We start from the raw sequence: 24,518 nt of genomic DNA on the forward strand, positions 1-24,518 counted from the left end.
TATTAGGCTGATATAATAATAGAAGAATGTGGAAAAGAATTGTTGATGCATGGAACGGAAACGCTACTAGTCCAAGCACTCCTGGTGTAAACACATATGACTTTGAAGGTATGAAAAAAGTTGCTATGCAACATGATCCAAGCACTGTCTTAGTTGATGTTAGGGAACCTTCAGAATTCAGTGTGGTACATATTCCGGGCTCCATCAATGTCCCATACAGATCACATCCAGAAGGTTTCAGTTTGGACCCAGTGACATTTAAGCAAACATTTGGTTACGAGAAGCCACCAGTTTCTAATCACTTAATCTTTTACTGTGCCAGTGGTCGCCGTGGTAGCATGGCTCGTGAGGTTGCTGCTAAGAATGGCTACACTAACTTGTCTGAGTACCCAGGTTCTATGAATGACTGGGTTGCTAAAGGTGGTGATAGATTAGCATTGTAATTAAGCAGGTGGATGTATAGCGATACTCTTTTAGATTATTAGAAATTTGATGAATCATATCAAAAATTTGGGAATTTTTGACAAACTTTTTTTGTCAGATACTTGACACATACTATGTAAGTAAGATCAAGTAAAAACCCTTATAAATAAAAAGCTACATAAATGCATCTGAATAATTAATTCAGATGGAATACATTTTTCTACCAAATGTCTTGTTGTCTTAATTAATGTCATGATAACCTTGGGCTCATCGGTGCCTATTTTTCTTGTGTCAATTTTTAAATGATATGAAAGGCAAAATTACTGGGAATATAAAAGTATAGTGTATTAAACTATCGAAAAGGCGTCCTACATTATAGGATAGTAAACCCAAAAGATATCAACAACCAACTATTCTTAACAAATGTTCAAAAGAGTTGTTTCTATTTCAAGAGGTAGAGTATCACCGATCAGGTTGGTTGGCCTGAACAGAAGTGCCAATATGATCAGATACCTCAGCACAAATGGACCAAAAGCGTATAACTTCGAGGACATCAAACAGCTAGTTCAACATCCTGATCCCAAAAAGGTGCTTGTGGATGTAAGAGAGCCTGAAGAATTGAAAGAGTGCAAGTTGCCTAACTCTATTAATATTCCTTTGAAGAGTGCACCGGGTGCATTGGGGCTACCTGAAGAGGAGTTCCAAGAATTATTTCATATTGAGAAACCTCCTAAAGATAAAGAGTTGATTTTCTTCTGTGCGCTTGGTGTGAGAGCCAAGACTTCCGAAGAACTAGCTAGGTCTTATGGTTACGAATCAACAGGTGTTTGGGAAGGATCTATGAAGGAATGGAAAGAGAAGGGTGGTGATAAGATTAAAGTCTGAATAGTCGATGCAAGTGTTTTAATAGATTGCAGTCTATTTCTTTATTACCACCGCCTTTTGATTTGATGCCATTTCTCCCGGTTTTTCCTTTGCGATACATGAATTTAAGTTTGACTATAGCATATTCCTACAATAATTAATACTCTTGTATATTACTAACTTTAAAAAGAATACAATCATTGTTCTAAATTCATTGTTGACCTATAGCATAAGTTTCTGATAAATTCGCGGTCAATTACATTTATATAAGAATACTTTAGCGATTATGAAACTCAAATTGCTTAAACTCTTTACCAAGCTTCTTCTTCCTCTTTCTCTCCATGACCTTCTCACGTTGCTTAGCCTTCATGTGATCAAATTTCCATTTTTGAATAACCTTACGTTTCTCTGCTTTCTTCAAGTGGAATCTGTTCTTATTACCTTCATTCAGCTTACCTTCATAATCTTTGACAATCTGTTGCTCGAGTTCTCTGTTCTTGACAGATTGTAAGCGAGATTTCATACTACGTACTTTTTCCTTCATGTTTTCAATTTCTCTGCTCTCAGCTTTATTTACAAACTTCTTATCATTCAATAATCTCTCCATCTCTTCAATCTCTTTCTCTCTATACTCATCCAGAAATTTATATCTTCTTCTAATAACTGAGAAGTCTGTAGCTTCACCAGTAGCTTTTGTGAACCTAACATCCTGATATATACCTGATTTGGCTTGCCTAGCAATTTCTAAGCCAGGTATGTCTCGTATCTTTGAAACACGTTTCTTAGATGAGTGTTCCGTTGGAGCATGCTTCCGCTTTTTACTATTCTTATTTTTTGGCCTGCTATGATTATCTCTTTCATCTTCTTCAAAGAATGCACCATCATCGGACCCCGATTCACTGTCTGATTCCTCTTGTTCTTCCTCTTTATAAACCTTGTGCCTTACCTCAGGTTCATCATTTATAGGCTTGCTGTGTTGCGGCTTGCGTTTCTTTCGCAGTTCACCGCGTTCCTCTTCTTCTAGCTGATCTTCAGCCTTCTTCAATGAACCAAAAGAAAGTTTGCTCAACCCATCATCTTCTTCTTCGCTACTCTCATCATCACTCTCGGCCCTACCTCTCATCTTGCTCGCCAGAATGGCATCTAAGTCTTGCTCATCGGAAACTTCATCGCTGTCATCATCATAACTGGGTTTGATATTCTTAAAATAGTATGACATTATTCGCACTCTTTACCCTTGTGATTTGTTGCCTCGTCTAGAAGTTTAATAGCTACAGTCAACTATCTCTTCGGTTATAAGATGAACAATATATTTCTATTAGAATTGCGATGAGCTATAGGCTTTTGCGATGAGCTTGAAATTTTTTTTCAATTTGATCTGTGCGATATTTTCTGAGAAGATAAAATACACCGTTCTATATGCATAAAAATTGAAGTTCTGTTAGCATTGTCATATAGTAACAGAAGTATCCATAATTTGTTGGATCTATATCATTGATATTCGGTTAATATAAATAATATATAATAACTGATGATAATGTTAAATATGAGGATGCTAATGGGCAATGACTCCAAGTGTAGTTATTCACAATTCATCGTTTTGGACCTGGGTTTTCTTCTTCTTGTTCAGTTTCAACTTGGCTAAATAGTCATCTCGCTTACTGTATGGGCCTTCCTTTGGTTTCAGAGAAGTGTTGTCTATTATAAACTTGGCAACATTGGATTTGGTTATCTTATCCTCCAGCACACTGATTTTCTGGTTTTCTTTGTCGATTAAAACAAGCAGGCTTTTATCCTTACCAGCGGATAACTTGCCGATGCGATCAACCAAGGGTCCAATAATCTCAGCGGATTCACTTTCGAAAGACTTTAGAGATTCCACTAGGGTCTTCTTTGTGTTCAAGTAGCAATAAAACTTAACTCTGTCCAGCCAATCAATTGCAATTGACTTGTAAGTTACAGGAATACTGCTTTGCTTCGAAAACAAAACGACAGCGTATTTATTACTAGATTGAGAATTGACCAATTTACTCACCATATCAGCACTGGTTAACTTCTTCACATGGTTCTTGATCTTGGCTTTGATAAAATTTATCAGCGGTGCAAGTTTCCTCTCACCCATATAGGTCTCGCTTGCATGTTTCTTAACTGCAGTTTTGCCAGCTTTACCAGGCTTAAACACTTTCAAAGTGGGGAACCCTTCAACACCGTATTCACCACATAGCTGTTTATTACTAGCTTTGTCACAATTCACTGCAGCCACTTGGAAAATGCTGTCAGATGCTTTCCCAAGGCTATGTATAGTGTTCTTCAATTGCTTGCAGTAACCACACCAAGGAGCATAGAACTCAACTAGTGTAGTATAATTGGTGTTGTGGACCACCCGATCAAAATTAGAAGGGGTCAGTTCAATGATATTAGGATCATCTTTGTAAAAACTTTGATCCTGAGCAAAAACTGAAGCAATATACACCAGCAGTGTTAACAGGTACACTTTCATCGGAAATAAAAACTCAAATTTGATTTACCTAGAATATATGCCCCTCGAAAAGATCGAAATCTCCTCTGAAATATTGCCAAACTTAACTGATAGGTTTGCCAATTAATAACTATGATTTCTATTCCAGACTGTACGGCACAGTTGGTTACAATCCCACAGTATTTTGTAATTTAACGATTACTATTACTATTCGTGAAAGCCGTAAATCGCAGTCTCGATGAAGGGCCTCTAGTGATCATGTGACTTAGGGGAAACCACATAAAGTGGTCCAACCAGGGTGACAGCAGAAACTGTATAAATAGCCATCCTGGCGATTTCTCATTGCAATAAGAATAAGAATTAAGACTCAAGGTCTTTCAACATCAAAGAAAGTTCCTAACATATTAAGGCGAAATTGCTGGCTCCAATACAATGGTTGGCAAGAACAATGAACTGTATGCGTTCTACGCATTTCTGCAGTTATATAAGCATATGGGGCATGTGCAGAGGGATTACAGTCTGAGACAGGTAGCCGAAGCGTTGTATGATACCACACTGATAATCAAAGAGGATACTTCACTCTTTATAACTTGGAAGAGGCTTGATAGTCAAAAGACATCTATTGATAGTGATGACGACGATGGCTATGCTCTAAGGGGTTGCATTGGTACTTTTGCAAAATTGCCTATTGAAGCTGGTATTCAGAGGTATTCTTTAATTGCTGCACTCGAAGATAGCAGATTCACTCCAATTTCTGAAAGAGAACTGAAAACACTTAAGTGTAGCTGCAACATATTAAGGCATTTCGAGAAAATCTATTCGAGCGGGGACGACCACGGGGACATCGACAATTGGGAAATAGGAAAAAATGGTATCGAATTACTGTTTAAGCATCCAAAGTCAGGAAAAACTTGTAGTGCTACTTTTTTACCTGATGTAATGGTAGAACAAGGTTGGGATAAAAAGGAAACGTTCTTGAATTTAATTCAGAAAGCTGGTTGTTGGAATGAAGCAGGGCAAATATTAAACGATTACGAAAAATATTTTTTGGAAGTAATTAAATATGAAGGTAAGAAAAGTGAAATCACGTATGATGCTTTTATCAGTGGTTTTGAGAAGTTAGAGACTTTGGTTTAAATTCAGAAAACCCATATATTATGAATTTGATGGTTCGGGGTACTACGTCGGTAATTTTTATGAGGTTGTTTGTTTTTCCACAGATACCTACAAATATATAATAAAGAGGTTAAACACAGACGTTCAATGGCTCGTTACATATAATATATAATCAAAATAGCTAACACTGAAAGATTTATATACAAAGCAGTTTATTTGTGGCCTTATTTATGGCCTATTGTAGTTTGATAAAATAAAAAAAAGGTGATGATGTGGTAATAAACTCTCACAATTAATCTTTTCACTGAGGGCTGAAACAAAAAGAGTGGTCTAATTGACCTTAAAAAAAGTTGGACGCAACCGGAATCGAACCGATGACCTCTTCCTTGCAAGGGAAGCGCGCTACCAACTGCGCCATGTGCCCAATTAAATTCTGTACTTCTAAATCTTTATGCTGGTACACGAATGTAACCATCATATTCTATTTGTAAATATTTATTGAACGTCTTTTACACATATATTATTGTACTTTGTGTTTATTGTCACTATTATGATTGTATAGTTTATGCTATTCAGTTTATCTATATTAGTAGTTTATGAAATATATATTATATTATATCTTTTGATGAGTCTTGAGGGGTGTTTTCGTTAGTGGAATGAGTTTCTGGTTCCTGTATATGCAATGGTTTAGTCCCATACTTCGCATCAAATTCAGTGAAATCAAGAGTAGCAGTATCGTTTGTAATTTCCACATACTTTTGTAGCATGGCATCTTCCAGTTCTATGGCGTCTTCGTAAATAATAGAACCTTCTGTATTGTAAACACGCGCATTTGCAAACATTAGGTGGAAATCCTCCATCACCTCCGTTATTGAGTTATACTGTAGTCTGTCTATTGCATCCTTTATTGTGTCAAATGCAATAGGGTATTTTATGATTAAATAATAATCAGGATACAAGTGCTTAGAAGGTTTAACCAAAAATATGTCAGATAGTCTTCTTTCATCACTATTGACATAATTCAAGGCAAAATCGTATAGTTTCGTAGCTTGTTCTGCAATACCCTTACGCTCCTCTTCAGAGACTGGATCTTCGGGTAGCATACGAACGTAAACCATTCCGTTTTTTGATTTGGGCGGTCTACCACGTCCACGCATACCGGCACGTCCTCTAGGCTTCCCTCTACCACGGCCTCGGCCACGACCCCTGGATGAAGTGTTTGCAGACTTTATTGAAGTCTTACCAGCCCTTTTAACAACATCCTCGGTATTATCACCAACGTCACCTGTAATGGACTCTGTAGGATTATTTTCTCCATCATCCGTCTTTATTTTCTTTGGACGACCACGCGGTCTAGTGGATGGAGCCTTTCTCTTCTTCGCGTATTCCCCACTGTCCGAATCCAAATCATTTGTTTCTGGTGTATTGTTCATAGTTTGTGTCGGACTGCTAGGGATAGATATACTGCTTGATCGTATTGCCTCATTGGATTCAGTTTTGATGGTATTGGAGTTTACATCTGTTTCGTCATCTTTTAATTCCATTATTTTGTTTGGATCTTTATCCTCAGAGTCACTAACCTCAAATTGTTTTAACCACTGTTCTTCAGACATATTATCAGAATAAATCATTTGTTTGCGTTCTCTAGTCCCTCTACCATAAGTTTCTGCAGATTCAGATTCTTCTTTCTTTAATTCTTCGTCAATATTTCTGTGATATATCTCTGGTAGTTCGTCAAGGGTCATCAATCTACTGTTAATATGCATAGCCTTATCAGCTTCTTCCCTCTCAGTGTCTAACTTAGAGAATAGAGCTAGATCATCTTCACTTCTAGCCAAAATCTCGTTGATCTCATTGTCTCGCAGTTCTTCTTCTTCTTCTATACCAGCTTCTCTCCTTCTCCTACGTCCTTCTTCAGCTTCTAATAGGGATCTCAGTAAAGCCTCTTGTTCTTCAGCTGTTGATTTGTTATCAAATTTACCAGCTTGAATAACTTTACCGTCAATATCCAGTTTCTTATAGGCCCTTTCAAGAATGACCTCTTCTACAGAGTTTGTCGTGATCAAACGAATGATACGCACCTCGTTTTTCTGACCAATTCTATGGGCTCTATCTTGAGCTTGCAAATCTTGATGCGGATTCCAATCTGTATCAAAAATGATAACTGTGTCTGCAGTTTGAAGATTCAAACCCAACCCACCAGCTCTAGTAGACAGGATGAAACAAAAGTACTCAGAATTTGGATCGTTAAAAAGCTTCAAAAGTTCACCACGTTCGTCTGATCTTGTATGACCATCCAATCTTAAATATTTGATGTCAATATATCTCAAAAAGTCTTCCATAATATCCATAATCTGTGTCATTTGGAAAAAAATCAGTACTCTATGGCGGGAGGCTTTCAACTTGGGCAAAATTCTTTCTAGAAGTTCAAACTTACCAGCAACACGCCAAATGTTCATATTTGTATCTCTAGTTGGGTTAATATGGTCCTCAACTTCTTCAAAAACAAACGGATGGTTACATATCTTCTTTAATTGCATCAATTGGTTATTGAAGCCTCTCAAGCCTACCAACTTGTTCTTCTTTTGATCGCCAATAAACAACTGTTTGTGTTTTAGCATTTGTTGATACATTGCATGCTGCAATGCACTCATCTTACACTTGATAACTTTTTCAACTTTATCTGGTAACTCCTTCTCGACATCCTTCTTCAAACGACGTAATAAGAAAGGACGTAGGACCTTATGCAGTCTTCTAATAATCAATAGTGTTTCTTCTTCGCTTAATTCGATTTTATCTTGGCCACCAGTATTAGCAAAAGGTGTATTAAACCATTCATCAAAAGACTTTGCTGAATTAAAGATTTTGGGTAAAACAAAGTTTAATAAAGCCCACAATTCTGGAAGGTTGTTCTGTAAAGGAGTACCTGTCAAAATTAAACGATAATCAGAGTGGTAGAAGGTGTTTAATGTAAGGGACAGCTTTGATTGTGCATTTTTCATTCTGTGACCCTCATCAATAATCATATGAACCCACTTAACCTTGGACAAAATTGCCCTCTCTTTAATAATATATTCAAACGTTGTGATAACAGCATCGAACTCACCAGATTTTATTTGTGCTTGCTTCATCTTTCTTTCATTAGGAGAGCCCTTATAAGAAATCGTACGTAATTTCGGTGCCCATTTTGCAAATTCAGAGCTCCAATTTGGTAAGGTAGATAAAGGAACAATGATTAAGAAAGGTCCCTTTATATTTTTCATTTCATAAAGATAAGTCAGTAGGGAAATTGTTTGAATTGTCTTACCTAGACCCATTTCATCAGCCAAAATACCATTTAAATGGTTGTTGAAAAGTGAGACCATCCATTGTAAACCCTTGATTTGGTATTCTTTTAACGTACCACCAACTAATATCGATGGTTGTTGTCTGACTTCTTCCTTGATCCTATGGGCAACGTTATAATAGTCTATATTTTCCTCATCATCATCATCATCGTTCATACTCATCGTTAACATTTGATCATCGTTATATACCACAGGCTCAGCAGATTCTTCCTTTTTCTCCATAAGATGTTGGTTTAGCATATCTTTGGTGTACTTCTGTTGGTCCTTGACAGCTTTTGTTAAGGAATCCAAAAAGGCGTTGGTTTGTTTTAGAAGATGTGTAATTCTAGTATCTTTTGTTTGGTCCAATAGTTTGATATAAGCTTCCTCATCATTAGCCTTCAATGCTTGTAAACGCTCCTTCGCCTTTCTTTCGGCTCTTTTCTGTTCTTCCTTTTCAATGTTTGCATGTGTGGCAACTAATTTATGCCCCAATTTTATTCTTTTATTTCTTCTGTGAACCTTGTGGTTAAATGTATTGACTACGGAATTTCTGATTCTGGTCAGTTTTTGTTGATACCTCTTGCTTTCTTCTTCTTGTCTAATTACTTCACGTTTGCGATACAGTTCTATAGTTAATAAGACATCATTGAAATTAATATTTCTGATCTTCGATAAAAAGTTAGGATGAGCATTCGTTAATAAGGAATTCTGATACCATTCATATTGTAGTACATGGCCACGGACAGCTTTCTGTAGAGGTAATAACTGCAAGGCAAAATAATCATATAAAGTTTCCTCTTTGGTATTTTCATCCTTACTATCGTCGAGCATGTCAGAAATGCATTCATTAACTGATGTATCAAGATTGAGAGCTATTAAGGTTTGATAAATATCTGTTGCTGTATGAATGTCAACGCCAGCAGGCAACATGCCTGGCTCCATTACCAGTTTAGGATTGGCAGTATTCGGGAATAAGGAATAATAATCAACAGGTTCCTCAGGGATAGTTGGAATAGAAAACGTATCAACCATTAAGTCCGGATCTTCAATCGATACAACATTCTTAACATATGGGTATTTTTCAACAAACTTTTGAATGGGTACTGGAGGTAGTTGTTGAGCAGGTTTTAGCTCACCATCTACCAATGGGTCTGGCACTCTTTCTGTTGGCGGTTTCAAAGCATACTGATTTTGTGTTTCAGGGTTCTGATTCTCTTGTTTGTTCAAATTTGGTGTTGCAATTTGATGGGTAACAGATCCTGGTATGGTTCTTGGAGATGGGGTATCTGTTTTATGTGTTTCTTCTCTGAGTGTATTAGAGCTAGTCCCTTGTACACCAACAGGTGGTATTTGTTCGTGAGTGACATTCGGTGTATTTGTCCCTGTTTTAATTATTGGTTTTTCTTCCGTCATTGATGTGTTAGCTGAGGCTGTATTGGTATCAATTTTGGCGTTATCTGAGGTGCTATTTTTATCCTGTTGCTGTGATTGTGCATGTGGTTGCGATTGCGCCTGTGGTGTCGCCTGTGGTTGCACTTGCGGTTCAGTTGGTGGTTGCACCGGTGGTTGCGCTTGTGGTTGTGGTTCTGGAATTTCAGAAGCTGGGCTGCCACTCTGTTGATTAAGCTGCTTTTTCTTGACAAAATCGCTCAAGGAGAGTAGCATGCGCTTGAAATCAGGTGGATTGTTAATTGATTGTTGAATGACTTTTTGATATTCTTGTGGGACAGGTTGGTTATTGACAAGGCTTTTGAGAGCCGAAATCTGAGCTCTTAGCAATTCTGATTGTTGTGGCGTAAATATTGAGTTTTGGGGAACCGGTCTCTGTTGTGTTGGATTTAGAGGTGCTGGCTGCGTTTGTCTATCATTAGGTTTGTTAATTGTATGTGGGGAGTTAATTGATTTATTAGGTTGACTATTATTACGCACAGGCATATTTTGTGTAACTACTTGAGACTTAGGTGATGTGGCAGGCGAGTTTGAATTGTCAGAAATGGTCCTCGATTGAAAATTGTCTCTTTGGGAAGCACCATTGTTACTATTTTCTTTTTTATAAAATTGTACTTGTGGGTTAGTTGCGGGAGATGCTGAAGACGCACTTCCCTCGGTACCATTCATTGTGAAGTTTGGTGGCCTTTGGTCTGTTGACGTCTCCAGTTGTTCCTTATTATGAGAGAATGTAGACCCATTTGGGTTATCAACACGCCAAGGTTCGCTGTTGTTCTTATTGTCGTTTTGTGGTGTACCTACGTGTACCTGCTGTTGTTGCTGTTGTTGCTGTTGTTGCTGTTGCAACTTTTGCTTCTGTTCTTGTTGTTGTTTGGCAGCCACATGAAGAATTTTAGTTAGATGGATAAATTCGGGTACATTGGCAGCGTTCTTACCGTGTTCATTTCGAAGTTGCTGCCACTTTAGATAGCATCTATTTATTTCTTCCTTCGTTAGTTGGCGTTGTGGCATGGGAACGTCCATTTTTGTTAGGATATGTTGTTTACTTATAGTATAATTCCTGCCTTCTTTGCTATTCAGTCTATCTGATCCTTTTTAATAGATTTCGTTGTTGATAGAACTTTTGCTGTCTTCGATACTCCACGTTGTGGATAGATATTTACCAGGTATAGTTTTGTATCTTTTCCTTGGATACCTAGTGTCAAAAAAGTTTAGTTCACAAAATTTTTTGGCAAGCTATCAATGAAGAGTGGTAGTGGTAAAGTATTTGACCTTTTTATAGCTTCAATGAAGAGCAGATGAAATTGATAAAAAAAGGTGGCTTGCGAACTTATGGTCAACCAAAACTAAGTCCTTTATTGTTATCTTATTGACTTAATTGCTGCTTCTATTGGTTCTTTCCTTATCGAGATCTTTCCTCTAATCTTAGCGTTCAACTAAAGCTATATCGCAAAGCAAAGTTAAAACGCGAAAGAACAGTAGAAAAATTATTAGCTTACGTTGTATGAAAACGGGATACTAATAAAAATGGAAAGAAGTAGAAAAACAAGCTGAATATTTTTTAATATGGAATGCCAGTCCACTTTCTTTATTCCTTAATACCTTGTTTCTTCACAGTTAATGTACCTTTGAGCCATATAAGCTATGGACATTTCGCTTGTCTTTTTTTTTTGTTGTTTGCTGATGGGTCTTTGGACTTTAATTTTTTTCCTGTCTCACCCATCTCACTCCGTACCCTCACACTTTATTTTTTTTCTCTCCTTCTTTGCTTGTTTATTATATGAACGGAGCTCTTTCCTAGCTCAACACGTTCGCATACAATGACAAGCATAGTCAACATACACCACATGATATAATATAATACGGAAATTCCCACTATCACAAACAAGCAGGTAAAAACTCAATTTTGTAATCGTGTGAGGTAATATGCAAATGATTTGAGATCATGTGACTTTGAATTCCACCACTATCAGTAGTACCAGAACACTACACGTTGTTGTCGATATGAGAGACCCAAACTAGTTATAACCCTTTCTGTGTTCTCTAGCATGACAATACAAAGCGCCATTACTAGAGTCACTGTATAGAGCATAAAATATCCCATAAGGCGTATCATTTGTGAGATGTTATATTGGTACCATATTTGTCTGGTCAATATATCAAAAACTTAGTAGCGATTCCACTCTAATGAAGTTTGCGAGTATATAGGGTACTCGGTACGTTTTAAAATTGTTAGTAGTATCATAAAGCAGAAACTCATAAATAGAAGTAAAGTAAACACTTTTCAAAGACACTGAAACGTTGATGGATGACTTACTCTTGGTAACAAGAATTCACTAGTCTTGTTGACTAATTCTTTTGCCGCAACATCAGAACAAAATTCAAGCATTATCCACTCTGAGTTCTGTAAACTCCCTTAAAGTTAATAGGAAGACATAGCTCTTAACTTTAGCCTTAGCCGCCAACTACGATTAAGAACATATCAAGCCCTTGCCGCCGACCGGAGAAAGTCCTTGTAACAAATAACTCACGTAAACTGTGATAATACGAGGACCCGCAGAAAGAAAAAAAAATGATTTTCGGTTTTTCTAGCTTGTTTTTTGTCGTGTAAGTATTCTAGCGTTACGGCTTTTTTCTTCCCTGGCCGATGGTTTGAATAATGGATTGAAGAGGGACCGCGGGGAGGGTGCACAGAACTGGCGCAGGGGAAAATAGGGAAGGGGAAGTATTGGAAACTCAGTAGAAACAAAAGAAAGAATTCTTCAATCGTGAGATGTATTGTGACGTAATACATGGGAATCGGTAATCTTATCGAGAGTTGTATGTTTGTTTAGCTGATGGGTTCAAAGTCGGGAATGGTTAGGATTGAATAGTGTCTATCTGTTCATTGTGCCATGAGTTGATATCCTGGTATAGAAAAGACCGAAATAGCTGTGCTGTTAAGGCTTTTTTTTTGTTATATTCTATCTTAGGCACACAACTTCTGCCATATTGTGATGAGCGCTCACTAGGGAGAGTTTAAAAATGAAGGTGCGGACTATTCTATATGTAGCCCTTACTGTTCATGATATTGCTATGTAACCGGTTATGTACTTTCAAGAGTCGACAAGAGATGGAGAGAGGGGAGGCAAGGAAAAGATAGATGAATAGCAGATCTTTTATATATATTTATATATAGCTGTGATTGAAACAATGAGGTGTTTTGATGCTATTGCTACAGAACCGAATTCACACTACAAGGCAGACAAAAAAGGAGGAATGGGTAGCTTTTAAGTGGGGACTTCTTGAAAACACAATAGCTAATGGCATATGTATTTAATTGGAATTTTCCTTTTTCTTTTTTTCCTTTTTTTTTCCCTCTTCTTTGGCTTCTACAGTATATCTATCTGTTTAGTCTCCAGTTACCATGAAAATGCATAAGCAATGACTTTAGGTACAACTCATCCGCACTTCTTCTGTTTTTCTTCCTTCACTTAAATTGTGCTTCTTTTTATGCGTCCTTGATTTTATCTTCTTTTTGCTTGTGTGTTTCTGTGTGTGTCTGTGTCGGCGATGTAAAAGTAAGATGTCGAGATCCGGGATCAGAGATACTGAAATGCTGTACTGGAAATGGATAGAAACGAATAAAGGGAAGCACAATACACACGCAACTTACCTGTAAACGGATGTGGGTCTTACAGCTTCTTCTGTGGCTCTTTCTCAAGGCAATTGAGATGTAGAACTATTTCTCACAGATTGAAATGTTGGAAGTATACATGAAAAGTTGAGCTCCCTGTGTTTTTTACTTGGAGGGAGAGGAGTAGGGGCGAAAAGAAATGAGAAAAGCTTAAAAAATTAAAGAAAAACAGGTCCATGGCCATCCATGGCACTGATTGTTGCACTTTTTTGGTGTTTGTTCTTTAACCAACTCCCACCTTTTTTTTTTGTAGGTCGATGGGATGAAAATCTGAAAGAGAAATGATAAAAAAAGGAAGTAAATAGGAATACATATTAGTGGAAGAACCTTGACGACACAGAAGAGCTCCAGTATCTAAAGGATCAGAACGCTAATTTCAAATGTCATGATGTATAATATCCTCAAAAAAAAAGAATAATGAAGTATAGCAGTCCATCATAGCCTATCGTAGTAGTGAAAGATTCCAATAATGAAATAGAGTAATAGGATAGCACCATTGTGCCCTATAGCTAGCCCAGGTTAACCGGTATACTTTTCCCAAATTCTTACCCTTTCATAAGACAAGCATAGAGTCCTGTTGTAGTGGAGAATCGTCTACTAAAGAGTTGTAGAAAGAGCCAGAATAACAACAAAAAAAAGAAAGAAAGAAAGCATCTAGTTGCTGCGGGGATGCACTGGGATAACACAAAAAATACAAAAAAAGAAAGGAGACCCCCTTCCCCCCGAAGGTCCAACCGAACGATGTAGGGGAGCCCATTTCGGCCTTCTCTAACACTTTCTCCCGGTGATTCATCCTTCGATGTAGGCGATAGCACTAGAACAAGAACAGTGACTAAAATGCCAATATAGGCGTACATAACTTGTAAAAGAGTAATGTGGACAGCTTTTCACTAGACAAAAGGCTGTTAAATTAAATCAAGTCCTTTAGTACCATCTATCGTGAACTTGGGAAATTTGAGAGAGTATTATTTATCCAATAAATACTGGTTTTCATATCCACTTCATCTAAGTGCATTTAAACGCCAACTAAGAATTCTTGCTACAATTTACACTTTCTCAAAGTAAATGTTAGATGTACTATATTATTGTTAAAACTATCCTTTGTTAAAGTTCTTGTTGGCTATAAAGAAGGGAGGTCCATTGGATAATTGAAATTCCGTGAGAGTTCTTTTCAGCGAAATAAAAAGAGCTCTAAATCAGCTTCACTAAGTTTGCGCCATTATTTAGCTAGGTACATTTTCTATAATTATTTCTACTCTATAATGATTTTTTTCTTTCAAGGTTTTCCCTCCTTTGCTCTTAGATTTTTTAGCCTCTTTGTAGAATTCTGGCTTTAAAATGTTGATTTTGTATTCTTGGCCAAAGAAGTTCGAGAATGGGGATATCTAATGAGTCAATACCTTTAGCGATAAATTTATAATATTCATTCTTCAATTTAGTTTGTATTTATAAGAGAAACTGTTATAATCTAATATCCGCATCATAAGAATTACCCAGAGTTTCCAGCCCACGGAAATGGATCAAAAGGCCTGCGTTACGTAATCTAAATCTAGTTTTGTGAAGCTCGATATTAAATTTCTTCTTCTCTATTTCGTACTTTCAAGAAGGAAGTTATTTTAAAAATTAATGTAAACATATCATTTGGATTGGCATTGTACATATTTTATATTATATGTTTTGGCAACATTTATAGGTGGCATGCCTACTATTCGACACGGATGGCAAAAAAAGGTGTGGCCAAATAACAACCACAAAAGAATGTTAGTTAAGCTAAATCCTTAAGTGATTTCTATTAACTGTCTAGTAGTATTCGTAAAGTAAAAGTTTTAAACCGTTTTATAATATACATAATTAAAAAATGCCAAGATAGTTGGTACTGTACATGTCTGTAATTGAAATAGTGCGTATGTATCGTTCTATGACGATATAATTTAATCATTAGGTCAGGTCCGTTTCAAAAAGATGTTCTGTATGTTAGAGATGCTCAAGCAATTATTGTTCATCTTTTTGGGTATGCTTTTCAACATACTCAGATGCTTTCGCCTTGACGTAGTCAGTCATCTTTTCATCATTGTTGGATTCTTCAAATTGTAACCACTTATTGAAGAAAAATTTGGCCTGCTTTCTGGTTATCTTCATTTTAATAACACGTTCAAATAACTCTTCCACCCTAGACTTGTTATCTTTTTGTTTGATTTCTTGATCTAAATAAACATTCCAGATATCAATTCTTTTCGGAGCATCGGCAAGAAGACCTTCAAATAAGGATCTACCTCTCTCTGGGTTACCTTCAGAAAATTCTAGTTGTGCAAACTTTCTGACAACCTCAATATGGTTACGCTTTGGTAGGGATTTCAATGCTGAAGATAGAATTGTGCCGACTTGGTCTGGTTCATTCTGTGAAAGAACAAAAGAGGCCCAAGAGACCCAGATTGAAGTCTTTTCAGAGCCAAACTTCTTTGTTGTAATCTTGAAAAGTTCGCTAGCCTTGTCAAACTTTTCACTCAATTGATAGATACCGATGAGTTTGGAATGCATAGTAAATGAATCCATATATTGACAAGATCTTGTAAATACATCTTCTAGAGTTTCCTCAGAACCAAAAGTATTTTCCAAGTTCAACATGGCTATCCAAATATTTAGTTTTTCAGCTTCTTCTCTGTAGTTGATTGTCTTCAAGGCACGTTCCGCAAGCTCACGAGCCTTGTCAATTTCACTCAGCTGCAATTGGAAGGCCATGTAATTCATCCATATGACGGAGGAATTTGGATTACCAATTATTAGCCTTTCAAAATCAGCAACGGATTCTGGAGCACGAGTGTTGATATCAATTGTTTTGTCTTCAACCAAGTTCTTCGACTTTTTCTTTTTGTTCTTGGATCTTTTCGATTCCATGAAATCTTCCTCATCTGATTCTGAATCTGAAGAAGCATTAGCTTGATCGAGAATAGATGTAGTCCAATCGAAGCCAGCACTTAGACTCAAACCACCGTCATTTGAAATAACAGTAGTCGACTTGGAGGAATGAGCTTCTTCATCATCACTTGCTTCGCTTTCAGAATTGTAAACAACTTCATCGTCCATCAATTCATCCTGATCTTCATCGATCTTTCTTGGTTGTGGTTGTGATTCAGCCTTCTCAGTAATTGTTTCATTAGTATTGAAGTGAGACGCCTTCAAGGACAAAGATAGTTGCTTCTTTTCAGGGTTGGATTTCAAAACGTAAGCTTTAACTCTGTCACCCACGCCAAATATGGATTGAATATCCTCTGGTACTTCATCTGCAATTTCAGTAATGTGAGCTAGACCAGTCACATTAGCCGTGTTATCAAGCTTGACAAAAACACCAAAATCGGTCACATTTCTGACAGTACCGTTGAAAATGTCTCCTGGCTTTATATCAGAGTAATTCTTTAACACCTTCAAATCACCGTTCACTTCAGTTTCTCTCAGAGTCAGAAGGATACGATCATCTTCATTACAAGACACAATTTTACCTACAACTGGTTGCATTGGCTTGTAGAACTTTTTCCATTCCTTTAAGTAAGAGTCAGAAAGTTTACTCACTGGTACAAAAGCTTCAACTGATTTTCCTAAGAATACGAAAAGACCTTTATCAGTTACAGTTTTCACTAGACCGTTCACAACCTCGCCAACCTTCAAATCAGAATGAGAAGTGATCTTCTGAACTGTGGATTCATCTTCGGCAAGTTGTAGTTGAACTTTCTTCTCATCGGCAATAACAGAAGTTATTTTTGCCTTTACAAACTCGTTCTCCTTACCAGCAAAAACTTGATCTAGAGGTTCAGTAAAGTCATTAAGAGCTTCCAATGCGGTTGAGATACCGGTAATTTTGTTTTCAAGTTCAATTAGCAAGTACTTTGGAGTAACCTTTACAATCTTACCGATAGTATGGCCACCAACCTTCAAGTCATCAATACTATTAATTTTACCATTTCTTTGAGTAACTTGCAAAATGCTCTTATTTTGGTCCTTACCGGTTACATTAACCTTTAAAACAGAGCCCAGAGGGAAATCATCCTCAACGTTTTTGATATTCATTAAAGTTTCTTCTGATAAATCAAAAATGGATAACTTAGCTTTAATTGTTGGTGTAACTGTTAACCACAAGGTTGAATTCTGATAGTTGTTCACAAAAGCGATAATTTCATCGCCTACAGTGATATCTCTAATATCTAGTTCCTTTACATCCTTTGATTTCAATTGTGATGGTTTCATTGTCAACTCAAACACCGTACCTTTCACAAAGTTGTGTGTAATTGGAAGAGACTTGTGACTCTTAAGGTCATGGTGGCCAATGATTTTAACACGGACTTTGTCATTTGCCTTATAATGTGATAAAGGATGCTTTTTATCTTTTATATCATTATAATTGTCGAAGACTTCAGAGATGTCCACTCTACCATGGACATTATCAGCCAAAATGATATTCAGTTGATTCTTCTTAACACCCTTGATTTTGGCATCCAAAATTTTTCCCAGCTTAATATCCTTAACACTCTTGATACTTGTGTCAATGATATTTTCAGCTGAAATAGTTTCGGCGGCCTTCTCAACTTTTGGAGCCTTCAAAGTCAGCAAGAATCTTTCATTATCATCATCGGTCCTCAAAAGGTAGGCTGTAACAGACTGGTTTGAATAAAACGCTTTCTCAATGTCGACTTGTCTACTTTCAACAGCGTAGCTAGGCAATACCAAACCAACGAATTTACCAGTAAATGCAACAAAAACACCTGTACTTGAGATGGATTTAACATAGCCGTGCAAGGGGTCTGTCTTTTTAAACTTTGTAATTTCAGCAAAGGTAGTTGGTAGTCTCTTATTTTGAGCGTCTTTCATCAAGGATTTCTTTAAGGATAAGTTGAAAATCTGAGTCCTAGAATCCTTATCGATAACGAGACCAGTAAGTTTACTACCGATACGAATTTTTTTGATCTCCGCTCTACATTGTTCAATACGCTCATCAGAGATATGGCCAACGTAAATAACACCACGGATACCAACATCTGGAATTTCTACAATGACAGAGTCCTTTGTTTTTTCAACGACAACGGTTTCTATAATGCTTTGACCTATCTTTAGTGATTCGATTATACTTTTTTGTTGCTGAGCTTCTTCATTTGAAACTTTACATGTAACAATTATTCTTCTTCTTTCTTCATCCACTTCTAAAACTTTAACTTGTACAGTTTGGCCCAATCTTAAGTGATCCTCAGCTCTCTTAACAAAAACTTCGGAAACTTCAGATTTGGGCAGGAACCCTGTAACTCCACCAAAGAACATGATTACACAACCATGGCCATTGAATGATTGAACGGTACCAACAGTTTTTTCATTCTTGTTCTTGATTGACTTAGCAGTTTCAAAACTCTCTATAACAGGCTTTTCTAACTCTTCATCATTGACAAGAGACTTTTTCATAGTGGCAATTATATGGCCATGGTTATCAACGTTTAGAATCCTACATTTAGTCTTTGATGCAATTTTAAATTTTCTCTCTGGATAAATTAGACGAATATCAGAAATATGCAAAGGAGGGACAAATGCTGTGAATTGTCCTCCGAGTAGTTTTAATTCAACACCTGAGCTACTAGCCTTTAAAATTTCACAATTATTGAACACTTCACCTACTGGGATATCCTTAGATCTTATGTACTTTAGCTTCAACTTTTCTGGATCTGTGGTCAATTCAAAAATGCAGTCTGCTACATCGTAACCAATAACTCTAGATTTTAACTTATCCTGCTTTATGATCTCACCGAGATTGGATTGATGAACTCTACCAATAAACTTATCACTGATTGCAAGGTAAAGATAGCTTGAGTCACGACCTTTAACTACACTTTCATCGATGATGAATCCTATTGGGAAAGCTTCCAAACTTTCAATACTTCCTAATGTGTTATTGAGAGAGATGACATGAGGTAAAGTAGAAAGAATGAGTACTCTGTCTCCTGACTTGTTGATGACGGAAGCTAGAATTCTACAAGGTATATTACTACCTAGGGAAAATTTGTGTTTTATATCTTCTTCGCTAAAGGTTTGAAGATGTGGCTTACCGATGAACGCAGAAATTGAACCAAAAACTTTACCAACAATACCTGAGTCAGTTATCTCTTCGCACAAAAGGTCAACTACTTGACCTGGTAGTACTGAATCGATTGATGAAATAGATGTCATCTTGTTCTTCTTTACACTGAAATCTTGGGATACTACAATAGATCTGTCAGTTTTCTTGGTGATGCAACTTATGAACACAGAGCCAGGTTTTAATTCATCAAAATTTGTACAATCTTTCTTTGCAATGAAACCTGTTAGAGAAGGAACACCTAGATCTAGAGTTGCACCGTGATCTTCGATACTTTCAACAGAGCATTGTATTATGGTGTTTTTATTGATATCCTCTACATCGAAATTATTGACTACAGATGGTTCAATTGTCAATTCTATTCTCTTCTTTTGTTTTGCATTTTTTGGTTTCAATGCGGTGTTCTTGGTAACAGCACACCTCAACCATTGACCAACTTTGAAATAATGCCTTAGATTTGGAAGAGATTTCTGTTCAGATTCATCATCAGACGATTCGTATTCTGCGTCATCTTCTTTAGAATCAGAGTCCATGTCTTCATCAATATCTTCAAGCAATGACGTCAATTGTTCAGAAATATGTGTCAAATCAACAAAACCTGATAGGCCATCTGTAAAGGTGATACGAAGATCATTTTTTGTTATAGAATCAATTTGACCCAATAGAATAGTACCTTCTTTCACGTTGTTGAAGTTTAGATGTTCTATTATAGCACTCCTCTGTTCAGTAGTATCGTCGGTAACAGTTTCAGTATCTTTCTTGGAAGATCTCTTCTTTTTCTTCTTCGGTTTACCAGCATCATCTTCTGTTAATGGTCTCTTTTCGTTACCGAATAACACATCGTGAGCGGCTTCGTTAGCAACATGTTTCAACTCTAGTGGAGTCAAAGCAGAGGAGCCACCTCTTGGAAAGGAGATTTCTTCAGTGGTCCTTACCAAAGTTGACTTTTCTGGTTGTCTTGTTCCATCTTCTTTAGATAATGGGAAGTCACTTGATGTACTCATTGTATATTTCCACTCTTGTTTATTTTGTTTATATCGTCTCTCAATTGTGTCAAAATAATAATAAGTGCAATAATGAAGTGCTGATTAAGAAAGGAACTGGAAAATAAATATATATATTTTTTGAATATATTCGAAAGTGATTAGACCGGTTTTAACCTGCTATACTAATTCTCTCGGTTTTCTCTAGAATAAAAATAGTCGGGCAAATGTTAATGACTATTTCTGTTAATCCTTCTTTTATAAAGACCTGGTGATTTTGGGTGATATTTCAAAAGTGTAGTCTGCTTTTGATTACCACGACTTTCTTGAATAGAGTTCTCACTAAATCAATATATTGCACTTGAATCTTTGTGATTATAACAAAAACAGACCAGAACCTATTAGCAGAAATGCAGTTGAAACAATGTGTTATCTTTTTTTTTACAATAACAAATAAAATAACAAAACTATTTCGGTATAATATCAGTAGCTCATCGCATTATTTTTGTTAGGTATTTATTGCAATAGATCCAGCACTGAAAATTTTCGATGCTCATCGCAAATTTTTTTTTTTTTTTTGCTTCAACGGCCAGTTTAGTGTACGATGAGAATATAGTGACCGTCAAATATAAGTTGAAAAAGGAAAACTAAAGGAGCACATGACTTCTTTGATATCTTTTTTTGTGATTGTGTGTGTTCACTGATTTAAATTTTGTGCAGTATTGGGTCGAATGCTATTTGTCACAATTAGAGTAACTTGTCGTTAATGTAATAATCGGTTTATTATATTGCAATCTATGATATGTTTTATCCCTTCTGTAAAGTGTTGGCAGTTCAATTCATTTTGATATAAATAACGACAAGTAATCAAAGCTTTGTCAAGACGAAATGAAGAGACCCGTATAATAACAAATTTTGTAAAATGTTAGTAGTAATTATTGAAAAATATGAGTTTTATGGTTTGAAATAATCGCATAGCACTCAAAAAAAAAAGACACAAGTTTTCTAGTTCTACTTCAATGTCATTCGGCTAAAATGAAGTCAACGTATGTGCATGTTAAAAAATAAAAAAAAAGGCAAAGGATCAGGAAATAACTTTGAAAGGTCTCTTATCTTAATATAACGGGACTTGTACAATCATTACAACATTATATACTGTAAGCTTTATCGTAGAAGACCTACGCTTATTTTCTTACAACTTTGGCGGCTAATATTGCTATCATTTTATAGAGACAAGATCCCAGTTACGGATGTCAGATCTTTTTGTGGCATACGCGCTTATTACCGTGGATAACGATGATAAGGGTGTATAAAATATGGTTTAGCGAAGTGAAGGGTAAAGTGTAGTTTATTTTTTGGTATAACACGTACACTTAGTATTAAAACGTTACAAAGAGGTATCGTTGGCCTACATTACTGTCCATAATTCCCTCCGTTCCTGCATTGACCCATTCAAGAGTAAAAGAAAAGGAAGTTAACAAGTGCAAGTTCAAGGGTTATTAGTATCTCTTCCATTATATCGCAGATATATCTAGAAAGGATCTGAATATCTCCTCGGATGTTAGTTGAAAGAACTAGACATGTTAAAATTGAAGATAAGATACTTCGCCGGATGAGGAAGTGTGATGTTCTTCAACAACTTGTAATGTGATCATGATCTAGTATTGTCTGTACTAACGAACTAAGTCTACCTCAGAGTGTTTATGCATCGATTGAGAAATCGCATTACTCCAAACAAGACATGTGACTATATCTCACCCCCTTTTCCAACTTACATCTTCCCTACCTACAAGCTTCGCGCACTGCACATTCGAAAAACCAGTAATTTGTGACTGCTCTGTCTGGCTATATAGCGATTTTTGGAAAGGACATGCACCTGTACACCACGTATACTAAGGAACTGCTCCCCAGAACGACCCTGAGCTGACTGGCAAATAGTTACACGTAACGCATGATAATTCAGTGATAAATTTCCAAATTCGGTAATTTTCTCGTGCACATGTATTGGAAAAATGATGAAAAATCATTGTTTTTTTTTGCAAGTTGGCGAAATATGAAAAAGCGAAGACCACGAAAGCACTCATAGTGACGACTCTACAAGAAAGACGTGTACCAGAGAGATACTCGCAGCAGCGACTACAATATGAAAAGAAGACAGAAAAAAATTGCTCCAAAGCTGTAGTGTCTGCACACTTTTCTGAGGGCAGCTGCTCTTTGTAGAGGTTCAAGTAGTACCAACTGACAACCCAAAACCTCAATCTGTAGCTCCCCTTCTTTTGAGAGGCATTTCATGTCAACTCTAAGAAACCCTTGTAGAGAACTACCCCAAAGAAAAGCTACAAATGGGTCTCAGAAGGAACAAAACCTTGGTACTGGAGTATAAGAGAAACAGCTGTACAGCGCTTTCACAGTCCACATATTGTACAGCAGGTTTTCACACAAACTCGCAAAACTACGACAATTTCTCTGAGAACTACCGTAGAGTCCAAGATTATAAGATACTCGTGCTACACTATTTTTGCAAACAGAGATAGCTACGTAGAACTAGTAGAAGACAGCAACCATAAAAGATTACTCTTGTGCTTCATTGAACTTGTACGCCGGGTTTTACTGCCCGACAAAAGGAAAGCAGCTCTACTGGCTTTACCCGGTTGCAAATTGTATTCCTTAGTTGCACGCTTCTCATACCCAATTGTGAGACAACTGCAGAAGCAAGTGCACTAACGGGATGGCATTGTACGTACATAGTTATAAAGCACAATTTTCAAAAATTTTTTTTTTTTTTTTTTTCAAAAAATTTTCCAATTTTCATTTTGTGCAATCCGTGTTTGATTTGTACGCTTGAGGAAGTGAAAGCTGGAAAAAAAAAAAATTTCACTGATTTTTTTTTTCATCGACAACTCTCACCAAAAATTTTTTTTGCAATAGTTAGTAGTGAAAAAAACTCTTGGATAATAGATTTTTTTCTCTTTTGAACTGGATATTATATTATCTTTCATTGAAATTTCAATTACTATTTATTGAGTTTTGTTTCTAGGACTTAAGGAAGACGATAACAAAGTACTATAAAAGGATAACTAGCCCAAGATGTTGATGCCAAAGGAAGAAAGAACCAAGATCCACAGACACTTGTTCCAAGAAGGTGTTGTTGTTGCTAAGAAGGACTTCAACCAACCAAAGCACGATGAAATTGACACCAAGAACTTGTACGTTATCAAGGCTTTGCAATCCTTGACCTCCAAGGGTTACGTCAAGACTCAATTCTCTTGGCAATACTACTACTACACCTTGACTGAAGAAGGTGTTGAATACTTGAGAGAATACTTGAACTTGCCAGAACACATTGTTCCAGGTACTTACATTCAAAACGCTCAACAAGCTCAAAGACCAAACAGAAGATACTAAGTCAGTTAACGCTAAGATGAGAAGTGCATTGAATTTAAGGTTGTGATTTACTCATCTAACCTTTTATCTTTTTTTGCTCTATCTCTTTTTTTTAAACTGTTACTATATTATCTTTTATCCTTTTTTAATTAAAACTTAAAAAATTTACCCAAAAAATCCTCATTTTTCAGTTCTCCATTCTGCTACTAGATTGACTTAAAAGAAAAGAAATAAAATAAATTGAAAAGAAGCAATATCTTTTATCCTTTTTAAAGTGGTTCTCCTAATTGGAATGTGATTAAATGTGTTTCCATCTCTCTCAAGGTTCCTATATTTTTGGTTCACATTCTGATGTGTGAATTAATTTTCATATGTTTTGTTTAATAATGGCGTTTCTTCATGGAATTAGTTATTCGCATTGTTTACTTTGCATCTAAGTCCATTGAAAGAAATGCGTTTCGCAAGATATACTATGAGTTAATTCATAGGGAACATAACTTGGTTATTTTTTTTTATTCTTCTCTACTTTGTTAATCGATTGAGAAGGGAGATATGAAATCGCATTTTGTTTGCAAATTCTAAATTTACATGACCATAAGATATGGATATTCTCTTTTTTGTATATTGTATTTAATCAATAACACTAATATAGAAAAAAAGATTCTATCAAAATTAGCCTCCAGAGTATGCTTTTATTATTATTTCC

At 36.4% G+C, this 24,518-nt stretch overlaps 9 protein-coding genes and 1 non-coding gene across 10 annotated transcripts; 5 read left to right on the forward strand and 5 right to left on the reverse strand.

Moving 5' to 3' along the window:
• Positions 1–26: 26 nt before the first annotated feature.
• On the forward strand, positions 27–443 carry RDL1 (thiosulfate sulfurtransferase RDL1; the record flags this gene model as incomplete). Its single annotated transcript, XM_449551.1, has 1 exon — positions 27–443. One exon carries the CDS (start codon positions 27–29, stop codon positions 441–443), a length of 417 nt encoding a protein of 138 aa, XP_449551.1.
• Positions 444–846: 403 nt separating this feature from the next.
• RDL2 (thiosulfate sulfurtransferase RDL2) lies at positions 847–1,308 on the forward strand (the record flags this gene model as incomplete). Its single annotated transcript, XM_449552.1, has 1 exon — positions 847–1,308. One exon carries the CDS (start codon positions 847–849, stop codon positions 1,306–1,308), a length of 462 nt encoding a protein of 153 aa, XP_449552.1.
• Positions 1,309–1,564: 256 nt separating this feature from the next.
• On the reverse strand, positions 1,565–2,506 carry RRP36 (rRNA-processing protein RRP36; the record flags this gene model as incomplete). Its single annotated transcript, XM_449553.1, has 1 exon — positions 1,565–2,506. The coding sequence occupies one exon, from the start codon at positions 2,504–2,506 to the stop codon at positions 1,565–1,567; it is 942 nt and encodes a 313-aa protein (XP_449553.1).
• Positions 2,507–2,872: 366 nt separating this feature from the next.
• On the reverse strand, positions 2,873–3,787 carry MPD1 (protein disulfide isomerase MPD1; the record flags this gene model as incomplete). The annotated part of the gene is made up of 1 exon (XM_449554.1): positions 2,873–3,787. The coding sequence occupies one exon, from the start codon at positions 3,785–3,787 to the stop codon at positions 2,873–2,875; it is 915 nt and encodes a 304-aa protein (XP_449554.1).
• Positions 3,788–4,198: 411 nt separating this feature from the next.
• GVI51_M04697 (uncharacterized protein) lies at positions 4,199–4,903 on the forward strand (the record flags this gene model as incomplete). The annotated part of the gene is made up of 1 exon (XM_449555.1): positions 4,199–4,903. One exon carries the CDS (start codon positions 4,199–4,201, stop codon positions 4,901–4,903), a length of 705 nt encoding a protein of 234 aa, XP_449555.1.
• Positions 4,904–5,233: 330 nt separating this feature from the next.
• On the reverse strand, positions 5,234–5,306 carry tA(UGC)5. The gene has a single exon. It is a non-coding gene; the product is annotated as a tRNA-Ala (tRNA).
• Positions 5,307–5,490: 184 nt separating this feature from the next.
• SNF2 (SWI/SNF catalytic subunit SNF2) lies at positions 5,491–10,683 on the reverse strand (the record flags this gene model as incomplete). The annotated part of the gene is made up of 1 exon (XM_449556.1): positions 5,491–10,683. One exon carries the CDS (start codon positions 10,681–10,683, stop codon positions 5,491–5,493), a length of 5,193 nt encoding a protein of 1,730 aa, XP_449556.1.
• Positions 10,684–15,328: 4,645 nt separating this feature from the next.
• On the reverse strand, positions 15,329–20,449 carry RRP5 (Rrp5p; the record flags this gene model as incomplete). Its single annotated transcript, XM_449557.1, has 1 exon — positions 15,329–20,449. The coding sequence occupies one exon, from the start codon at positions 20,447–20,449 to the stop codon at positions 15,329–15,331; it is 5,121 nt and encodes a 1,706-aa protein (XP_449557.1).
• Positions 20,450–22,770: 2,321 nt separating this feature from the next.
• GVI51_M04785 (uncharacterized protein) lies at positions 22,771–22,962 on the forward strand (the record flags this gene model as incomplete). Its single annotated transcript, XM_449558.1, has 1 exon — positions 22,771–22,962. One exon carries the CDS (start codon positions 22,771–22,773, stop codon positions 22,960–22,962), a length of 192 nt encoding a protein of 63 aa, XP_449558.1.
• A 553-nt stretch (positions 22,963–23,515) lies between these two features.
• GVI51_M04807 (40S ribosomal protein eS10) lies at positions 23,516–23,833 on the forward strand (the record flags this gene model as incomplete). Its single annotated transcript, XM_449559.1, has 1 exon — positions 23,516–23,833. The coding sequence occupies one exon, from the start codon at positions 23,516–23,518 to the stop codon at positions 23,831–23,833; it is 318 nt and encodes a 105-aa protein (XP_449559.1).
• Between the last annotated feature and the right edge of the window lie 685 nt (positions 23,834–24,518).

The sequence above is a fragment of the Nakaseomyces glabratus genome, chromosome M, assembly GCF_010111755.1.
Source record: "Nakaseomyces glabratus chromosome M, complete sequence".
Taxonomy (NCBI): domain Eukaryota; kingdom Fungi; phylum Ascomycota; class Saccharomycetes; order Saccharomycetales; family Saccharomycetaceae; genus Nakaseomyces; species Nakaseomyces glabratus.